General features: G+C 41.1%; 1 protein-coding gene across 1 annotated transcript in view; it reads right to left on the reverse strand.

Moving 5' to 3' along the window:
- The window catches only part of ADAM22 (ADAM metallopeptidase domain 22), a 143,629-nt gene that overhangs the window by 48,121 nt on the left and 75,175 nt on the right, over positions 1-20,333 (reverse strand). Inside the window, exons 5-7 of the mRNA XM_074157524.1 lie at positions 11,237-11,319; positions 6,564-6,627; positions 5,843-5,912 (exon numbers count right to left, since the gene is read on the reverse strand). Of these exons, the coding sequence (XP_074013625.1) occupies positions 5,843-5,912; positions 6,564-6,627; positions 11,237-11,319 (217 nt within the window). The remainder of the gene's footprint in view (positions 1-5,842; positions 5,913-6,563; positions 6,628-11,236; positions 11,320-20,333) is intronic.

The following is a 20,333-nucleotide window of genomic DNA, read 5'->3' on the forward strand; positions in this document are numbered from 1 at the left end:
AATGTCCAATAAGTATTTTTCCATCTTTTATTTTAGATTCATAGCCTCTGCCTCACTCTTCTCTACACAACAGAAATCTCTTTTCTTATCTTCTATAAACATGTTTACTGTTCACATAACCCCAAGAAGATCCTTCTTTGAAACATGCAAATCAAATGCTTGCAGTTGGTTTTTTTGTAGTATGTCTTTTGTTACCTCCTTTGTACTTGCTCCAGCTTTGGACATCCTATCAGTCTCCAGGGACTGAAAATTGCTTTCAGTATTCCAGAGTGATTTATCAATCTTGCAGAGAAGGAGTCAGTACTATAGGAGTTGTGTAAATTAAGGGATTTCCAGTTCACATACATTTGTTCACAACTTTTGGTTATGTTACAAAATCCTAAACAGTTCAGTTTCCCTGGTGAGATAGGAGAGTTTCTCACAGTCCCACCTCCCACCTGCTGGACATAAACTGTGCAATTTCTGCATGAGGTTCAAATCATAGGACTGAAACCAATGCTGATAGGAATTTAACAGGGCTGCCATATCAGCAAAACCTTAAAACAAGAAGCTGAATTGCCCATCTGACAAAACATTACCAGAGGCCGGTCTTTTTTCAGTGGTGCCCAGGGACAGGACAAGAGGAAATGAGCACAAACTTGAATATAGGAAGTTCCACTTAAACATGAGGAGGAACTTCACTTTGAGGGCGGCAGAGCCCTGGAAGAGGCTGCCCAGGGAGGTGGTGGAGTCTCCTTCTCTGGAGACATTCCAAACCTGCCTGGACACGTTCCTGTGCAACCTGCTCTGGGTGGACCTGCTTTGGCAGGGGGGTTGAACTAGATGATCTCCAGAGGTCCCTTCCGACCCCATAGCATTCTGTGATTGTGTGATTCTGTAAGTGCTAATCTTAACCAGGAGGGGCTAGTTACTGACAAAAAAAAAAACAGGAAAGCAAAGCATGACTAACTGGTATTGTCTTGGCTAAATCTGGGGGATTATGCTGTCATTTCAATATGTGAAGTCTGCAGAGATCTTTTTACGGAAGGTCCTGGACAATCACAGGCCTTCTGCTTAAAAATGTTTTCATGGTTACACCAGTGCAGTTCAGGATTTTCTTTACAAAAAGGACCTAAAATACATTAAATCACATGCAAGTGTCGCTATATTTGCTTAAAGACCTGCAGTCTCCAGAGCTCGCAATGATGAGAAACTAAATCTTGAAATTTTTTTTACAAATTTGTTTTTGATTATGCTTTATATATGTTTATTAATTTAGTCTATGTTCTAGTGCCACACAACTGGCTTACAACCTATGATTTTAGATTTTCTATCGTGGTTAATGAAACTGGTAAAAATACAACTTTTCAATCAAAAAAAAAAATTTCCAATATGTATATAGGGTCTTAGATAACTTTACCAGCAAATGCGATCTTTTTACCCACCATCGGAAGTCGGTCATCTCTAGAGGGGAATGATGCAGCCATTAATGTTAACACACATTAACACTGCTCTGTAACTCACAAGCTGGAGGAATTCAGACGGAGTGCACTTCCAGCCAGGGACCCTCAAGTAAAAGATCATGACCAGCAAAATCAAAGCAAATGGAGATAGCTGAAAGTCTAGTGAAAATTCTGATGGAACATATTACCTTGAAAAGTATAATGAGGATTCATGGAATCATAGAATCACTTAGGTTAGAAAAGACCTTTAAGATCATCAGGTCCAACTGTAAACCTAGCATTGTCAAGTCCCACTACACCATGTCCCTAAGCGCCACATGTACAGGTCTTTCAAATGACCCCAAAAGCAAAGGACATCTGTTATGCAGTACTTTAAAAACAACACCTTCAATAACATAGTGTTGTCTAAGCCTATGCCAGGACACTATATGCCTCAATACGACTGTGAGAAAAAATAAGGTCTACTGAATTATGAAGTCAAATGCTCTAATCATGCCAAGTCATCCATCTGAACTTTCCTAATTTAAAGTTCTTATTACCTCCTCAGACCATTGCAAAGTACAGTACGATTAATTATTTTCTGCAATAGCTTTCTTCTTTTTTTTAATATAGGAGCTAAAGAACATAAAAAGTACATTGCTATCGAACTGTTGTATAATAGTGTGTCCTTTTATTATCACCAATAGAGTAATCCCTATTACTTGATTTTTTTTCCTAATATCAATATTGAAGCTGATGACACATCCAGTCCATTCCTAACACAGTTCTGAGTGGAAATCTTAGCTTACACACAAAGTCTTTTAAAGATAAGAAGGAAAACCTGACATCAAGAAAGATCTCCTTAGGCTGGGCAGATTGATAAATTATGGGAGTAATAAGTAACATAAGAAATACTGATGACATAACCTAGTACAGTGCTTGCTACTAATAATAATGATTCTGCTGTAGTACTTAAAAAAAAAAAAAATCACTGACAACAATACTATTGGAAATTAATTGCAAATATTGTTTAAAGCAAAAAAAAAAAAGAAAAGTCAAGACAACAGTCAGCACTCCCCAGAGCAGGGAAGAGGCAGCGCCAAGCCAAGATGCTGGTGGGGCAGCATGTGTGAGGAGTGACGGAGAAGGTGGGACTGCATGTGCAGCCGGTTGGGGGATGAATGATAGAGCTCCTGTGAGCACAGGGAAAAGGGTGAGGAAGGAGAAAGTGGTGCAGACTGCTCTTGTCCCCTGCAGCTGTGGCTGGGCGTGGAGGTGACTTAAAGACAGAGATAACCCAGAGGGTGGTACTCCATGGCTTTAAGTCCAGATGGAGAGCAGTGACAAGTGGTGTCCCTCAAGGGTCCGTCCTGGGACCAGTACTGTTTAACATTTTTATCAAAGACATAGACAGAGGGATTGAGAGCACCATCAGCAAGTTTGCAGATGACACCAAGCTGTGTGGTGTTGTCGATACACCAGAGGGACGGGATGTCATTCAGAGGGACCTGGACAGGCTGGAGAGGTGGGCCCAGGTGAACCTCATGAGGTTCAACAAAAGCAAGTGCAGGATTCTGCACCTGGGAAGAAACAATCCTCAGTATAAATACAGACTGGGGGATGAGATATTAGAAAGCAGCCCTGAGGAAAGGGACTTGGGGGTGCTGATGGATGAGAAGCTGGACATGAGCAGGCAATGTGCTCTCGCAGCCCAGAAGGCCAATCACATCCTGGGCTGCATCAAAAGAAGTGTTGCCAGCAGATCCAGAGAGGTGATTCTGCCACTTTACTCCGCTCTGGTGAGACCTCACCTGGAGTACTGTGTGCAGGTCTGGAGCCCTCAATATAGAAAGGACATGGACCTGATGGAGCGGGTCCAGAGGAGGGCCACCAAAATGATCAGGGGGCTGGAGCACCTCTCCTATGAGGACAGACTGAGGGAGCTGGGGTTGTTCAGCTTGGAGAAAAGGAGGCTCCGGGGAGACCTCATAGCGGCCTTCCAGTACCTGAGGGGGGCCTACAGGAAGGCTGGGGAGGGTCTGTTTACAAAGGCCTGCAGGGACAGGACGAGGGGCAATGGTTTTAAGTTGGAGAAGGGGAGATTTAGATTGGATATTAGGAAAAAATTCTTTACCATGAGGGTGGTGGAACACTGGAACAGGTTGCCCAGGGAGGTGGCTGAGGCCCCTTCCCTTGAGATATTCAAGGTGAAGCTCGACGACGCCCTGGGCAACCTGGTCTAGTTGGGGGTGTCCCTGCTGACTGCGGGGAGGTCGGACTAGATGACCTTTGGAGGTCCCTTCCGGCCTGGACCAATCTATGAATCTATGAATAAACTGAATAATCACAGACAAATAAAAATGGTGGGATTCCTAGTGAGGATATAATCTATTACATCTTCTGAAACTTTAACTGCAAACCTCAGAAACACCTTTCTAAAGAGCTTTACAAAAACAAGTATGGGCATGTGGAAGAGCAGACTGTGAGATAAGGTTTATTTCTCCATAAATGGGATCCTAAACATAAAGCGATAGAAGATTAGCACCATATACCTCTTATTCACGTTACAAATGTTTGTATAATTAAGACCACTAGCACTGCACAATTAAACCTCTTTTTCAGCCTTTTCTACAATCTAGTGGTTCTAATTTAGTCTAATGGCAACATCTTCCACAGTCACATGCTGGGCTTTGTATAGCACAGCCAGCAACTTGTTATCTACAGTGAAATCAAAACCATACAAGCATATTTGGATTGATGTGATTAAAAAAAAAACAAAAAGCAAACCCCAAAGAACCCTGAAGTCCTATTTTGATAGGTTTTTTGAAAATCAAGAAGTTTTGGTGGAGGTCAGACTGGTGGATTATACTTGCAATGAATTGCTTTTCATGATTTTAAAAGCAGAAAATAATTTTATTCCAAAATCTTGAAAACATAAAATTTCACTATTAGGAAATCTTGTAAGACAACTGATAGATATCTACTAAGACTGCCCTAGCAGTCTCCTACTTTAACAACCTGAGACGGAACATTTATTTTAAACTCAACAGTGGTTGCATTATTTCCAACCTTTTAAATGACACATCCTCAAGAAAGCGTGATAAAAGATGCGCTTTATTATTTGGCCTTATATACAATAAATTGTTCTCATTACACTACCATCTCCATGAGTACAGGGAGCAACCATGGAACGTGTCTAACATGCATGTACATAGGAAGCTTCATGATACAGATGTCAACATCTTGCACTGCGTGAGCCTTTTGTGCTGCCCCTCCATCCCAACACCTCCTCCACCTCGCCTGGGCAATCATCAGCAGAGGACGTGAGGCACCAAGCTGGGATACTGTTTTGCTTAGACTCTGAAAGATTCCTTCTGCAGAACTTAAATCAAGGTGACCCAGTTGTAGCAATTTCCCTTGTTTTTTTTCTCATTAGCTCTCTGAATGATTTTACTTTGCTTAACAACTAGCAAACCTGCACACACTGCTCCAGGGAAGGATCCATCTATGTGCAGTACCCAGCATCATAAGATCCCAGATCCAATAGTTACTACAGGACAAATAGTTTGTAACAAGACAACTGGACAACTGTAACTCTCCTGAAGAAATTAGTCTAAAGGCGATTTCTACCAAAATGACAGTTTCTATGAAGGACAGTTTTATTTATCTAGGATATATTTTGTAGAAGAGAAAAACTCATCCGTAAAACTGGCAAATCCTTGACAGAATAGGGATATGCCATTAATACTGCACTTTTAGCTTCAATTAACAGGCCAATCCCTCAGATGAAAACTCAGTTTTTTAAAAACCTCTTTTCCTTCCACACACAATATAAACTGCTTGTGGGGACTCATCACTACAAGCACTTGAAACCAGTTCTGCCTCCAAATTCCTTTGTACTGAAACGCATGACCTGCAGTATAGCCAGTGCTGTGAAAGAGCTGAACAGCACTGGAGATGAGAGAGCCGCTAAACAGCAAAGATACGTGGCAAATTCTTGTCTCCCAGGCTTCTGCTCACACCATGGTACTCACCCTGTATCTCAAAATAGGGAAAATCCATGAAAAGTTATCAACCACTGGCAATGTGTGGGGTTTATTTTCATCTGTAGGCTACCTCAGCCCTTTCCTTTCTACAACTACTAGGCTATAATGCAGTCCATGGACAGTGTGACTTGTTAAAAGAAACATACATCACAACATGAAGGTCTAGGAGATGCTTGATTCATTGGATTCAGGTTCTTTTTCAGTGCTTTCAGTGCTTCAGGTTTTTTTTTTTTCAGTGCTTTTTTATTTAATCAGGGAAAAAGGAGATATACAAATAAACAATACACTATGAGAAGATTATCTATCAAATACGATTAACAAATTTCGCCTTAGACTAAAGCAAGTCAGTAAGTCATGAATATTAAAAAATCATACCAGGTGGCAGGTCATCCAAAGGAAATTCAAACAACTTGGATTTGTAAACAGAGTGGAAATGGAAGTCATCCTGAAATAGTAAATAATTGCATATATTAAACTCAGATAAACTAATACATCTCATGAGCATTAAATAGACAGTTCCAAAGGTCCTTGTTACCCAAGACCTACAGTAGTGAACATGCAAGTTGCAATGCACCATTACTCTAAACTTTTCTCCTTTTCCCAACTATGGGTTAACGCCGCAGTTAATCATCTTCTCTTTGAAATATTTAAGTACATCAACAGGAGTAGCTGAGCATGCTTAGAGACAGGCTTAAGAGAGCTGCCCAGGGAACATCAGTGAGAGTCACAGGAGCTGCTGAGTGAGCATCAAGGCCAGACCAGGAAGAGAGGGATGGAACGAATCCAGAGTGGGAAGCACCAGAGAAGGGGACAGGGCACTCACAGGCTTCTCCTGCTGGCTCCAAGGGACGCTCCATCGCCCTCTGGCTCTGTACTGCTCTACATCCAAGTGTTACAGAGTACACAGACAGACACATAGTACTGCCTAAAGTTTGGAAGTCTACTCTTGTCTGTGGTGATGGGGACTCACATATGAGGTAAATGAATTGAGAATATTGGGATGACTCTTTGGTCCCAGAGCCTTATGCCTACCCTGTACCCATGAATTTCGGTATTCAACAAACACCACTGCAGGACTACTACAAGTTCTACTTACATCTGAAGAGTAGTTTTCATCTGGCTCAATAAGGTAAGTATGATTTCCATCATAGAACATCCCACTGTCAAGAACAGGAAATGTAAATACTGATTTAATAAACAAATACTAGTGCAACATGGAAGTAAGTTTAAGAAATTTGTATATTTTTAAAAAATTAAATATTTAGAAAAGGAAGTAGCTAAAAATTGTTTTTAGGAACTAAGTGCAACTCTGAGTCAATCTTTTATTTCTTCACTTCAGAAAGAAAGACATTCACTCCCGTGGTGATATAGACTCTTCTTTCTTCCTCAAAGCTTCTCTATGACACATATAAACACCACAAAAATTGGCTAATTTAGCCAACTGAAAAATCCAGTTCAGAACCCCCACTCCCATGCAAAAGAGATCGACCTGCAACAAATAAGGGACCTCTCTTTAGGAACACATGTATATGGAACACGTACACAGCTTTCCCCCAAATAAAAATATTATTGAATTGAATTGATCCTTCGGTTTTAATACTTTTGATTAACTCTTTCCTCAGTAATTTAATCTAGTGCCAAGTACAAAGGGCATAATGGGATCTTTTGGGCACAGAGGGCTGTTTTGGGCATTTCAGCAATAATAATTATGACAGATGGTATTTTCTTTTTAAATTGATTTAGTTTAAGATTCTATTTCGAAGAAACATTAATGGCTACATGCATTATCATATCACTATGGACATGATATGATGTTCATGATAATGAGATAGGAAACCCAATCAGACAGGCCTCCAATGGGTTGTGGTGAAGAGAGACACAGAGGACCAAGCATTCTGCCATATCCATGGTTCTGGGTAAGTACTCATGGGCTCTTTCTTAATGGCATAAAATCTTCTCAACCACAAAAATTTGAAGGTCATTCATGACAAGCACACTGCTATGTATCTCAGAAAATCTATCACTTTGCTTGCCCATACACAATCACCAATTTTCCATATTAAATTCTAACACACAGTTCTACTTTAAATGAAGAATAAACTGAACTATTAAGGCTCCCTTAGTCTGTGACAGTAACAACAGATGCTTTTGCGTTACCACTCGAATGTACAGCAAACATGAGGTCCATTCCTGCAAGGATGCTTTCTATTAAAAGTTACCTTAAGTTTACTTAGGTAAAGAGTATACTGAGGTTTTGTCTTTAAGACAATGCAGGACGCACAAGTGTGGTAGAATTGCACCTTAAAAGAAAGTGTAGATATAGAGATTACTCTGTAATAGTACAAAATCAAAGGGCATTTCTTATAGCACTACCATGCTGATCTTCAACCAAATCAGCAATTTTTTAAAATAATTTTGCCTTTATTGCAGTGGCATACACACATGGTTGGGATTAGGCTGTATCAGCATGACCCTTTCAAAGTGCCACTACTAAGGGCTTTAATCTTGGACATAAATATGAGCTGTAAGTTCAAACTTGGCACATACTACACAACAGCAGCATGAAAGCAAGATTATTTATTTATCTAGATTACTGTTCAGCAAACTTTCAGGCATCAAAAAATCCCCACCGGAATTATAAACAACAAAACCAGATACCTTTATTTTTTCTTATGCAGCTTTTTTTTTTTTTTAATCAGCAAAATTGATTTTGGTTCTGCACAGGACCAGATGCAGTCTGTAAAATACTGTCATTCTTTTCCTGAATATTAAGAAATATAAGCATATATTAAGCTTGTAAACCATTACAGCTATTGCTGGGCATACTGCTCAATATCATTCACTTGTGGGGTTAACCATGTAGCACTCACAGAAGTAGAACAGGTTATTGACTGTATAACATACAGCAAGTGTGATCATGAGTACATCTACACTTTGAAGTTGTTTCACCTTTCAAATTACCTGTGCCTGCTCTTTAGAAATAAATACTGGCTATACAGCTTAAAAGAAATATTCTAGCACCTGCTGAAGCTGCTTTGCCTGGGAATGAGTTTTGGGAACATCCTGAAGCTCTGAATCAGGCAAAACTTCCTTCCCTCTAATTGCAATTTTACTTAAGCACTGTCTACAAAATGAAGCGGTATCAGTAAACGGCTTCTCGTGCGACTGTTGCACCCAGCAGCACTGACCTCTAATCAAGTCACTCAACAGTGACAAGAATAATAGTCACGGCTAACCTACAGATGTGACTTGCCCACTCAAAACACTCAGGGTTCTTTTCCAACGCCTTCAATAGTCCAGTGCGCGGTGAACAGATCACACTCTCGCAGACGTGTCAGAGAGAAAGCAACAGCAAAACATGGGCCATTTCAAAAACCTGAATTTTTATTATGTATCTTCTTTAAACAAACAAATTTGTAGTCGTGAAAGTCTGATTTGCAGTAATAACAGCAGTTTTTATATTCACCACCAGTGGGCAGCAAAATCATAGACCAACCTGGACTCTGTGCAACTCGCCCTGAAACACAGGGCTGCAAGTGGTGCCCGACCACGGCTTCTTTATCTCCCAGCAACCAATGTGTTTTCCATTCAAAGTTTTTTGTGTTAACTCATAGGAAACTGTGGTTACTGCCTATCCCACAGACAACAACAAACAAAATCCAAACAAAATGGCTCACTTGGAGTTCAGGTTGCACTGTCTCACTTGCAGAGAGACATTTCTTCACTGGCAAAGTCATTAAGAGAAGAAATTCATAATTTTAAGTATTCTGTCAGCCAGTTATCTGATTAACTTAACTAATAAAAGGAAAACCACATCATAGACATTACCAACGGAAGAACTCATAATTTATGATTTAAAACCCACAACATTTTCTCACATGCATGAAAAAAACTGCTGTTACTGGACGAGATCTAGGGCTACTAATAAGTAAGAGAGGAGATCAGCGTGAACTTTGGGAATATGAAGCTTGTTATTCTATTAAAGGGATCTGTTCTGTCTTATGCACTTCCTAAAAGCAAAGCTCCTGCTCTGCAGACCTTATTAGAAGATAACTCTCCCCAGCTTCCTTTAAGCCAGTGAGACGCTCGGAACCGTGGTTGGAACTAAGGAGCTCTGATTCTCAGCATGAGTTTCTAGTAATTACTTCACATTTAAAATTGACTGTGGAGGAACTAGTTGTAATGATGGAAATGCAGTGTCAGAGAATGTGAGTTTAATACAGCTCAGGAAAACATTACTGTCTCATACTGGATGCTGGAATTCCCAGCCTGCTATAGTAAGCTTCATATTGCATCTTGTCTGAAGGATAACTCTGCTGAAACTTTGTTGTATGAGAAAAAGGGGGGGCATGGGGAGGTGAGGGGGGAGAAGGACCTCTCAAGGGAAAATTACACAGGGAAAAAAATGCATCTTTCATCACATAACTGTGTTAGAAGGGGCCAACTTGAGTATCAGGAAATTTAAGAATACAAACCAGCAGGAGGGTCAGTCTTAAGAACAAACTCACAAAAGGAGGGCAGGAAAGGACATACGCAGGCTCTCCTTCCTTTCTGCTTTTTCTCCTGGGAGTTAGCAGGGGCCAAGACCTAATGGATCACTGCTAATGGAAGCCATGCAGTGGCACAGGATGCATTAGGATGCTACTATTTTTAGGCTCACTGTCCATATTGAAACTGGGCTCAGGTTTCTTGAGCTGCTCAACCTTGATCATAAAAGAGATAAACACAGCTGTAAACCAGACAAGTGCGAGGATGACAAGTCCTCTGCATGCATTCTCCCCCTTCCTAACAAAGAATATACAAATATAAAAGAAAAACACTACTTAAATATGTGTACTTATATGGCTGAAACGAAAGCTACAGAAAAGTTGGAGACAGGCAATGGGCTGAAGATTTCCATCAGCTAAACCCTGCTTCCTCAGAAGAAGGAAAAGCTCACATCATCTCCACACAGGCTCACTTGCTGCGGTGACTTTACAAGCTGATCTCAGTATCAAAAGTGCTGAGACCCCGTCACTCCCAGATTCAACAGACACTGAAGTTACTTGGTTGTTCTGAAAACCTGACTAGCATCTTTCAATAGTCCCAAAAATAGTCAGGTCCAAAAGCTGTACAATCAACACACAGCTCCATGTAACCTTCAGATGACAGACACTTTAATTATATTACCACTAAAATGATTTGCTTTTAAAAAAGTGTTATTGCACAATTTTATATCCTTTCTTGCAGACTGTCCAAGATTTTACTATATCAGAGGTATTATCCCATGCACACAGCTTAAGGTCAGCAATTCTGTGAAGAAAATAGCTAGGACAAGAGAAACTCTTAACTGACACCTTCCTTTGTAAAGAGAGTAGAAAAGAAAGATAAAATACATCATTGTAGCAACAAGAAAAGAACACACTTTCCAAAGAGTTCACGTCAATACTGGCCGTGGTTTTTATTCTTGTAGAATAGGACGTTTTCAGCTACTTTCACTCTTCTACCTCTACAATAAATTATCTTAAAACAAAACCTGGCCACTGTCATATGACTCAGTTTAAAGAAAAACAAAACAAAAAACCTTGAATGTTTTGTCAGTGAATTCTGAAAACAAGTAAGGCTTTTGCAAGGTTCAAATTAAACGCATTTTTCCTAAAGATTGATGAGGACTAAAAATTGTTGACAAACTAGTAGGAAAATATATAACATTTATTTTACTACAAACAGCTTTATTTTCCTTAAAAGACTAATAAGCAAAGGCCAGTAAAAACAAAACAGTAGACTTACTGTAATCCATGGCATGTTGACAAGGCAACAAATGATACAGGACTTCCTCGAATTTCTCCCTGATAGTAGCAATGTTCTCCTCCCTGAAATTGGAAACTGAAACTGTAAATCCACAGGACATCCCACAGTATCCCACTCCATCCTGTCAAACACTGCATTTTCATAAAGACAGTGCCAACCCACTGACATGGCACCAAGAATTGACTATCACTTACACGAGGGTGTTCATCCTATCTCCTTTCAGCCATGGTTTCATACCTAGACAAACAACATCATTTCGACTCTCTGCACGGAATGGAGGTATTTTCAGTGTGAAAACCCTGGCATCCTGAGACAGATTTGAGGGACAAACGACTGCAGAATTACTCATCTTTCTTTATTGACTAGGAAAAAAGTTGGAAATAGGGGGCTTAGGCTCAACACCTGGTCTGCACATGGCTGCATCGGACAAGATGAACTCTGCTCTGAGGGTAAGGCAATTTCCTACTTCTGAAGAGAAAGGTATGCTTATCAAATAATAATAATACTTGATTTAAAAAAAGAATAAATAATAATACTTGATTTAAAAAAAAAAACAAAAAATTGGAAGTGCTCCAAAACTAATGGAAACTTTAAGTATAACAAAGCAGTAAAGGAACACAATTAAAATTCATATTTGCCTCTTCTCTTCTGCAAATAAAATATGCGCCTTTCAAACCAAATGCAGCAGACCTTACTCAAAAAATCCCACCCTTCATGTCACAGAAGCCACACCACTAGCAAAGTAAGCCCTACTGCACAAGCGCTGAACGTATTTAGTGTCGCACAACGCCAATATTTGTATGCAGAACTAGAAAAACAATTCAAACATCCTTCAAATTCTCACTGCCACTCTACCCTGCAGAGGAAGTCACTTCTTAGTGCCTTGCCAAATTCAGCTATGTCATATTACTGCACTACTGGTGGTTAAAGGACTGTGAAGATTTTCAGTGCTTTTTTTTTTTTTTTTTAATAGCAACACTTTACTATCTCTATTCCCTACCAGCGAATGTATGAATAACCTACCTAGCCTAATTTACCCAGCCACATGAACACTTAAATCCATTTACTGCAGGGAGAGAAGGGCATTACAATTACTGTTTTTTTCAGAAGCTGGCAGTTACTTGCATGAGGCACAGCACAGTCATTTTAGACATCTGACATTAAATGCTCTTAAATTTCACTTTTCAAATATGAAAAAAAAAAAATTAATCAAGAACAGGCAAAGGCAAGAAAACACACAGAACATGTTGTTAGTTTTGTGTTTTGATCAGGAAATCCTGCTCTGTTTTCTACAAGGCATGCAAGCTATTTTTGAAAGAAACTATTGTCCTGGTTTGAGGGAAAATGGAACCGACTTTCTGTTCAGTAATTTTACTTCTTAGCTAGGCCTCTTCCAACTCTCTGGAATTAACAGCACATTGTGGAGAAAACTGTTCACTTTTAGAGTGGTAAGACCAATGTTTGTGCTTCATGCCAAGGAACAGTGTGCAGAGAGGCTCCTGCTTATACTTACTGCTGTAACAACCAAGGTCAGCTAATTTCGTTATTTGTCCCATTGGAGAGTCAGAAACAGAAAAGCGTAAAGGGATCCCACCTGCAAGGTGGTCACCTGCAGACAGGAGAGGTGACCCAAACCTGACCAACAGGGTGTTCCATCCCATCTGCCCCATGCTCAGTATAAAAGCTGAGGGATCAAAGGGTCAGCCTCTTTCTTCAATGGCCAACATCCGAGGAGGACCCTGTCTGTTCATCTGCCTTTGATCCCAATTTGCGCGTTCCTGACTCCAGAGCTGGAACCCAGTTCCCATCCATCACTGAGTCCAGTCTGGGACTCCCCCAGTGCCTGCCGGTGATGTCATCCTGGAAGCCTGATACAGTTTTGTATATATTGTATCTAGTTCATGATTTCTTTCTGATTTTATTATTAATATTTCATTAAAGTAGTTTAGTTCCTTCTAACCTCGTAAATCTCTTTATCTCTCCTCCTTTTCTCCTGGGAGCGAGAAGCAGGGGGAGAGTATCTGTCGCCATCACAGGCCAATTTGGCCTAAACCACGACAACCATGAAGTCTGGGTGCCCCTGTTCTGAGGTGCTCTCCTTAAGAGAGGACAGGAGCCTGTTTGTCAGAGCGTGGCTGCTCACAGGGAGCGTTATCTCCTCTCTTCTACATACCACTTCTTCCACTTGCTGTAGTGACAACAGCCACCTCCACTGCCTATCCACCGTGGCATCTTTTTCTCTGTGTACCTGGTACAGACACAGAACACCTTCAGTAAACTCACCTGCAGAGCGACCACCATGCTACCCACCGTGGGCACCTCTCTACTAAGATGTCTATAGGACAACACTACTGTGCCATGCAGGAAATGTTCAATAAGCTGTGCTGATGTTTATCTGGCTCATGTCTGTGAGAAGCTCTAGGACTGACCCTTCATACCAGGCTACAGTGAGGTGTCTGGCAGAAGATGTATGACCCATCACACTTGGACCAGCATTTCCCAGGACCATCAAGCATTTGGGACTCAGATGGAATGCACGTGAAAAGGAGATGGTTCAAGTTTCTACTTGAAATACATGTGCTCATACATGTTTTAGCCACCAACATGATAAGTTATGTGGGACTTAAAACAGACTAGATCTTATTTTTTCCTGAAACCTTTGCTCATTTTCTCTATTTTATTTTCATTTTTTACACCTACTTACTTCCTTTATCTTAGTTACTTTAAGCTCTCTTGATTTAAGATTTTCTTTCTTTCGGTCTGTAGGATGTCCCCCCCTACAGGATCACAGTACTGCTTATGGCTTTCAGGTCTTCCCGGAATATATGAATAAAAAGTAAACAAAGAGAGACTCCAGCAAGCTAATAACAAAACTAACAATAAACTATATATAGATAAACTAAAATCTTATGAGTAATAAAATACTTTCTAAACATAACTCTGACAATAGTATTCCTGTAAAAGATATAACTGGAGTAAGCATATGAATATGGGAATAATATTGAAAAGACTACCGTACAGAGTTCCAGCTGTGGAAGGAATTTGGAGTAATTAGACAAATTGGTTTGTTCTCAGAAAATTTAGTTAATATGTACCAGAAGTAGAATCTCAGGCTCCATTAATTTGCAAAATCATGGCTTTGTAACCAGGAGGAACATTTTTTCATACTAAGAATCCAAGTTTGTGGCTCAAAAGTGTGTTGATCTTCTTAATGAGAATCAAATAAATGTCCCATGATAGTACCTCCAAATTAATTTATTCCATAATAAGTCTGTGAACAAATTTTTATGCATACAGATCTAGAAAAGAAAAATATAAGAAAACCAGCTCTAAATTCTTGTCTAAGAAAAACACAACTAAGACACACAAATTCTATTCTATTTAATCAAATCAGTTAACTCATCGATCTACTGAAGCTCACGGTAATTCTGGTGGAGATAGAATCATAGAATCATAGAATCATCCAGGTTGGAAGAGACCCTTGGGATCATCGAGTCCAACCATCTACCCTACACTACAAAGTTCTCCCCTACACCATATCCCCCAACACCACATCTAAAGGACTCTTAAACACATTCAGGGATGGTGACTCAACCACCTCCCTGGGCAGCCTATTCCAACGCCCGACCACTCTTTCTGTGAAAAATTCTTTCCTAATGTTCAGTCTAAACCTACCCTGTTGGAGCTTGAAGCCATTCCCTCTTGTTCTGTCATTAATTACCTGTGCGAAGAGACCAGCACCAACCTCTCTACAGTGTCCTTTCAAGTAGTTGTAGAGAGTGATGAGGTCTCCCCTCAGCCTCCTCTTCCTCATACTAAACAGTCCCAGCTCCTTCAACCGCTCTTCATATGATTTGTCTTCCAGGCCCTTCACCAGCTTCGTTGCCCTCCTCTGCACTCGCTCCAGCACCTTGATATCTCTCTTGTATTGAGGTGCCCAAAACTGGACACAATACTCGAGGTGTGGCCTCACCAGTGCTGAGCACAGGGGGACAATCACCTCCCTACTTCTGCTGGTCACGCTATTTCTAATACAAGCCAGGATGCCGTTGGCTTTCTTGGCCACCTGGGCACACTGCCGGCTCATATTCAACCGCTTGTCAATTAGAACTCCCAGGTCTCTTTCTTCCAGGCAGCTTTCCAGCCACAGTTCCCCAAGCCTGTAGCGCTGCTTGGGGTTGTTGTGGCCCAAGTGCAGAACCTGGCACTTGCCCTTGTTGAAACTCATGCCATTGAAATGCCATTTCTCATGCCATAGAAATATAACTCTGATATTCTGAGTCCTGGGGACCGATTCTTATCACTACAAAACATATATTTCTATATGCTATCATCTGGGGGATATTTTTACACATGGACTTATGATCCTATCAACATAATGTAAGTCACCTCAAACCAGTTAATAAAATGTAAGGGGTTTAAACGAAAACAGCTTTTTTCAAGTACTTGATGCAGTAGTGGTGTGTTGGGTTTTTCTGAAGAGAACTCTTCAGTGTAAGAAATCCTGCTGTCAGGATACTCCTAAATGAAGTTCTGAGAATTGTTATAATGTCAGCAAGGAAATACGAGGTGATGCAGCGAAACCAGGTGTCCCTAGCACTGGTTGGCTCTGGGAAGAGTGATTGCTCAGCACTCCTTAGCAGTGTCTCAAGCAGATGAAACATGCCAGTAACACGTGGCACGTGGTGGGCAGGGTGCAAATTGCATGTTGTGCTTTTGCCAGACTCATTTTCAACAGTTCTCAAAACCTATGAAGAGGGAAGCACTTAAAGCTACAAAGTCTGGGACTGGTTCTGTACAGTCAGGACAACTGAAGGGACTCTACAGGTCAGTGTTTCTTTAGAGTACATATAATTTTGGACAAGGAGTTAACAGTCATTGCCTCCCTGTAGTGCTGAGGCAGAAATCCTCTTGGTTTTGACATGTACTAAAGCTCCTTTATCACAGGTGCTGTAATCAAATACACTGTACTACAGGAAGAATTGCAGTACATGTGAGATCTAAAACTACCAAAAGACTAAATGTAATCATCACATCTATCTTCCTTTATTCTCCTCTTGGAAACACTCACTGATGGACTAGGGTTGTCTTTCTTCTCTATTGATATCTGTAGCAGTGAAACAGGAATGAAAACAAAATAATCTTTTTTTTTTTCTAAAAATATTCTGGGCCTTTATAAAAATTAAGACTTCCCCCAAGAGCTGAAATTGTCACCAATACCAACAACGTTCAGTCCAGAGCATCAAGGGTGATTTGCAAAGAGCTAGGGGCTTCCTGTAGCTATTAGAGCTCCTCTCTGCTCTCTCAAAAGCAGGCAATAATTGCCCATCTCAGCAAATTAAACCTTCACATTGGCCTTTGGCAGCTACTGGGGAACGGTTTAGTATTAAGATGAAGAGGAAATAAGACTGCTTTTCAAACATATGCCAGCCATCAGTGCAAGTAGCAAATTTACCCCTTTCTGCTCTAAAACTGAACCTGGCTGGTGTAGAGTCTGAGGGAAATTAGGCTAAACATCATCAACCATGACACAGGGTGACAATGCCTGTGACACAGGCCTGCAACACACACGCACACGCTCACGCCATATCCAAAGGCAGTCTGATGCTACAGCAGAGAGGAGTTCAACATTTTTGCCTCCACAAGGCGCACAGCCACTATTCATGCTGTGGTTAGCACAAAGCAAGGCAAATTTTCTGCCAATGCCCATAGAATCATAGAATCATTCAGGTTGGAAAAGACCCTTGGCATCATCGAGTCCAACCATCTACCCTACTCTACAAAGTTCTCCCCTACACCATATCCCCCAACACCACATCTAAACGACTCTTAAACACATTCAGGGATGGTGACTCAACCACCTCCCTGGGCAGCCTATTCCAGTGTCTGATCACTCTTTCTGTGGAGAATTGTTTCCTAAGGTCCAGTGTAAACCCACCCTGTTGCAGCTTGAAGCCATTCCCTCTTGTTTTATCGCTAATGACCTGTGAGAAGAGACCAGCACCAACCTCTCTACAATGTCCTTTCAAGTAGTTGTAGAGAGCGATGAGGTCTCCCTTCAGTCTCCTCTTCCTCAAACTAAACAGTCCCAGCTCCTAAAATCGCTCTTCATGAGATTTATTCTCCAATTGATAAGATTATTAATCGCTCTTCATAAGATTATTCTCCAATTCATAAGATTTATTCTCCACAGCACGCGGTTGTCCGTTTCCTCAGTTCAGTAAATTCTCCTTCCTTCGTGAAACCTCTCAGCCTTACCAGTGACTTCCAAGAGCAATACAGAATATACAGTTGTTTAATAAGAAGTCTATTGATTTGAGGAGCTAAAATGTAATAACATCCCTCTTTTCCCCCCTAAAAAAAAAAATTAGAATGAACTCAGTTTCAATATAGAATAAATGAATCATTATTATAGTGGTCAGTTTATGACTCAGTCTTCACCTTGATTCTTAAGTTGGATAATTATAGCAAAATCCTGAATTAGGGTTTTCTTGCCCTGTGAACTGCTACAGCTCCTCACCAACCAGCATGCAACCCTTTGTGCCCATGTCAGCCCTAGTTTTCCTGCAGCCTGTCTGGATAGGTAGTGTGTCAAAAACACTAAAAAATGAGAATGCAGAGATGTTAGCAATGCAACTAAAATCTGACCCCGTTAGTATCCTTTAAGACAGTTTGTCCTCGCCCAGAGAGGCACCAGCTGCTGAGTAAACACAAACTGATTACACCGCAATAACTGATACTCACAATGAAGGGGGGAAATAAGTAAAGCTAAACAGCAGCCACAGCAGTCAGCAATGGAGGCAGTTCACTCTTCTCTGTAGTCTCAGTGAAGAAACCATCTGCTGACCGTACACTAACAGTGTTTGTTATTCACCTCGGAGACACTATGACCTTTCCCAGGGGAGAAAATTAAGGATGCACCTTCATCCACTTTCAAATAACACCCGACATCAGATCTTCAAGTAAGCAATTTTCTGCAATTAGGAGGTGCTGAACATTAAAACTCATGCTACACTCAGACACTGACCCTAAAATTAATAACTTCCTTCTTCCAGCAGCTACATATTCCTGTTTTAACATTCATTAATCCAAAGGAAAGGAGATTGCTGGCCTAGTTCAGATCCTAGTAACACAGCTCCCTCTTTCCTTGCGGTAGAAAGCTCCCAAATGGCCAGCTAACAGTCACACCACAGTTCTATGAAGTGCCAGATAAGGATTAGCTTTTTAAAGAGCTACCCATTTTGGGGTCACTAGTCTTGAAACTGCTTCCTTAGTAACCACTTAGATCTATTTACAAATTACGGATATTTGCACAAGTTTTGACCCCGTGGTAACTAAGACTGCATAAGAAAGATCAACAGGAGAAGAAAACGCACACCCCCTCTCACTGACTTCTACGGCAGAAAACTACTCGTTATGAATGGGTTTCTATTTGTAAATAGAAAAGTCAAAATGACACTCCGACCTATGAAACTGCATTGAGAGACAATCTCTTTTCATCGACATGTGCTTCAGTAAAGGCAGGGGCCCAGCTTGCGAGGCTGTGAGTCCTGCAGCAGGGTCCTGGGCTCAGTAACAACTCCAGGGAGCCTGGCATCACCTCTTTGCAGAGTAGGTCTCAGGACTTAGCTACAGTGTACTGTAGACTCCTGAAAGTCAACTGTGTTGAAAATGTGAATGGTGCCCCTCCCATTGTAGGAGGACAGCTATCACATGTACATGTACAACTCGGAGCCGATACGCTGCAGTAACATTCGGTTCTGGAATCAGAAACACGGATTCCAAAATTAGGATAATACATCACCACTTCTAAGGCTTCTCCACAAAAATGCTCATGTTTAAAGACTGTTGGCAGTACTCTCAAAAAACCATAGATGCACATGTACGTGACAGGATACTGCACATAGGCGACTCACTCCAACTGCCATTGGTGACTCATGGTGGGCACTTGCAGCAGATGGCATGTGCTATCAGCCCAGCTTCACCGTTTGGAGGCCAAATGAGGCTTGTATTTCCTGCCCAGTAGCTATGAGAGAAGATGCTCTGTGAATGTAGCTGCACGGTGTGGACAGAGAGCTCATGCCAGCGCAACGCCATCTGGTCTGGGAGTTGCCTTGGCATCTGCTTGGGAAGCAGCCTCCTGACTTGCCTTGCCTTACCTTGGTGTTAGAGAAAATTATTTTAATTATCAGCTGCCAGGTAAAGATAAGGCAGAGGAGAACAGAGATGGTTACCTCTTCCTGCCTACTCTGTTTTCTTTAAGTCAGCTCTCATAGCAGTGCCTAGTGCCTCTGAGTCATGGCATACAATCATTTTAATGACAGTCATTTTGTCCCCTTCCTGCATGCCCATATGCAGGGAAAAGGAAGCAAACATTTCAAGGAACTATACAAAAATTCTCTATAATCTACCCATACTAATCTGTCACATCAGTTCATCAGCGTACCCCTAGTCTGCAGCTAAATTATAGGCACGTGATGTACAGGATTACTATAAACACAACACGGAAGATGAGATGCTGGCATGCAACTACGTAGATACCAATCAGTCAGAAGAAGATAAAGTTCTGAGTAAAATGGAGAAAAATACTGATTAATACTGTACTCTTTCAGAAGTACAGCAGCTTCAGTTTGTTTAGCTTAATTCCTCCTCAAAGGGATTAAGTTAAACCCAAAAAGACACTTATTTTTTAATAAGAGCATCTACAAAGGGATTTAATATTCTTTAGTGTTATAGCAGTAGTTCATTTCTCTTAGCTATACTCACTCTTTGCACAGTCTCAATTTACAGAAAGCTTGGTTTGTGCCACTCGTTGCCTATGTATGCTGTGTGTTGTAGCTCACGAGGAAAAATAACTCATGAGGTGCACAAAGTCTGGAAGGACTTTTCCGCAAAATTAGGCACTGGACTGCTGCCTTCCCTCTGGGGTATGTGAGAGCTGCAGCAGACTACACAAGAGGTGACTGCTGATGGTGACAGTGACACACGACTTCTCACTTCAGCAGAACCAGGACTTCATCACGAGGGCCCACATCCGCAACAGGGTATGGGTGTACGTGCTAAGCTCTTGATGGCT

The sequence above is a fragment of the Numenius arquata genome, chromosome 12 (genome assembly GCF_964106895.1).
Source record: "Numenius arquata chromosome 12, bNumArq3.hap1.1, whole genome shotgun sequence".
NCBI classification, from domain to species: Eukaryota; Metazoa; Chordata; class Aves; order Charadriiformes; family Scolopacidae; genus Numenius; species Numenius arquata.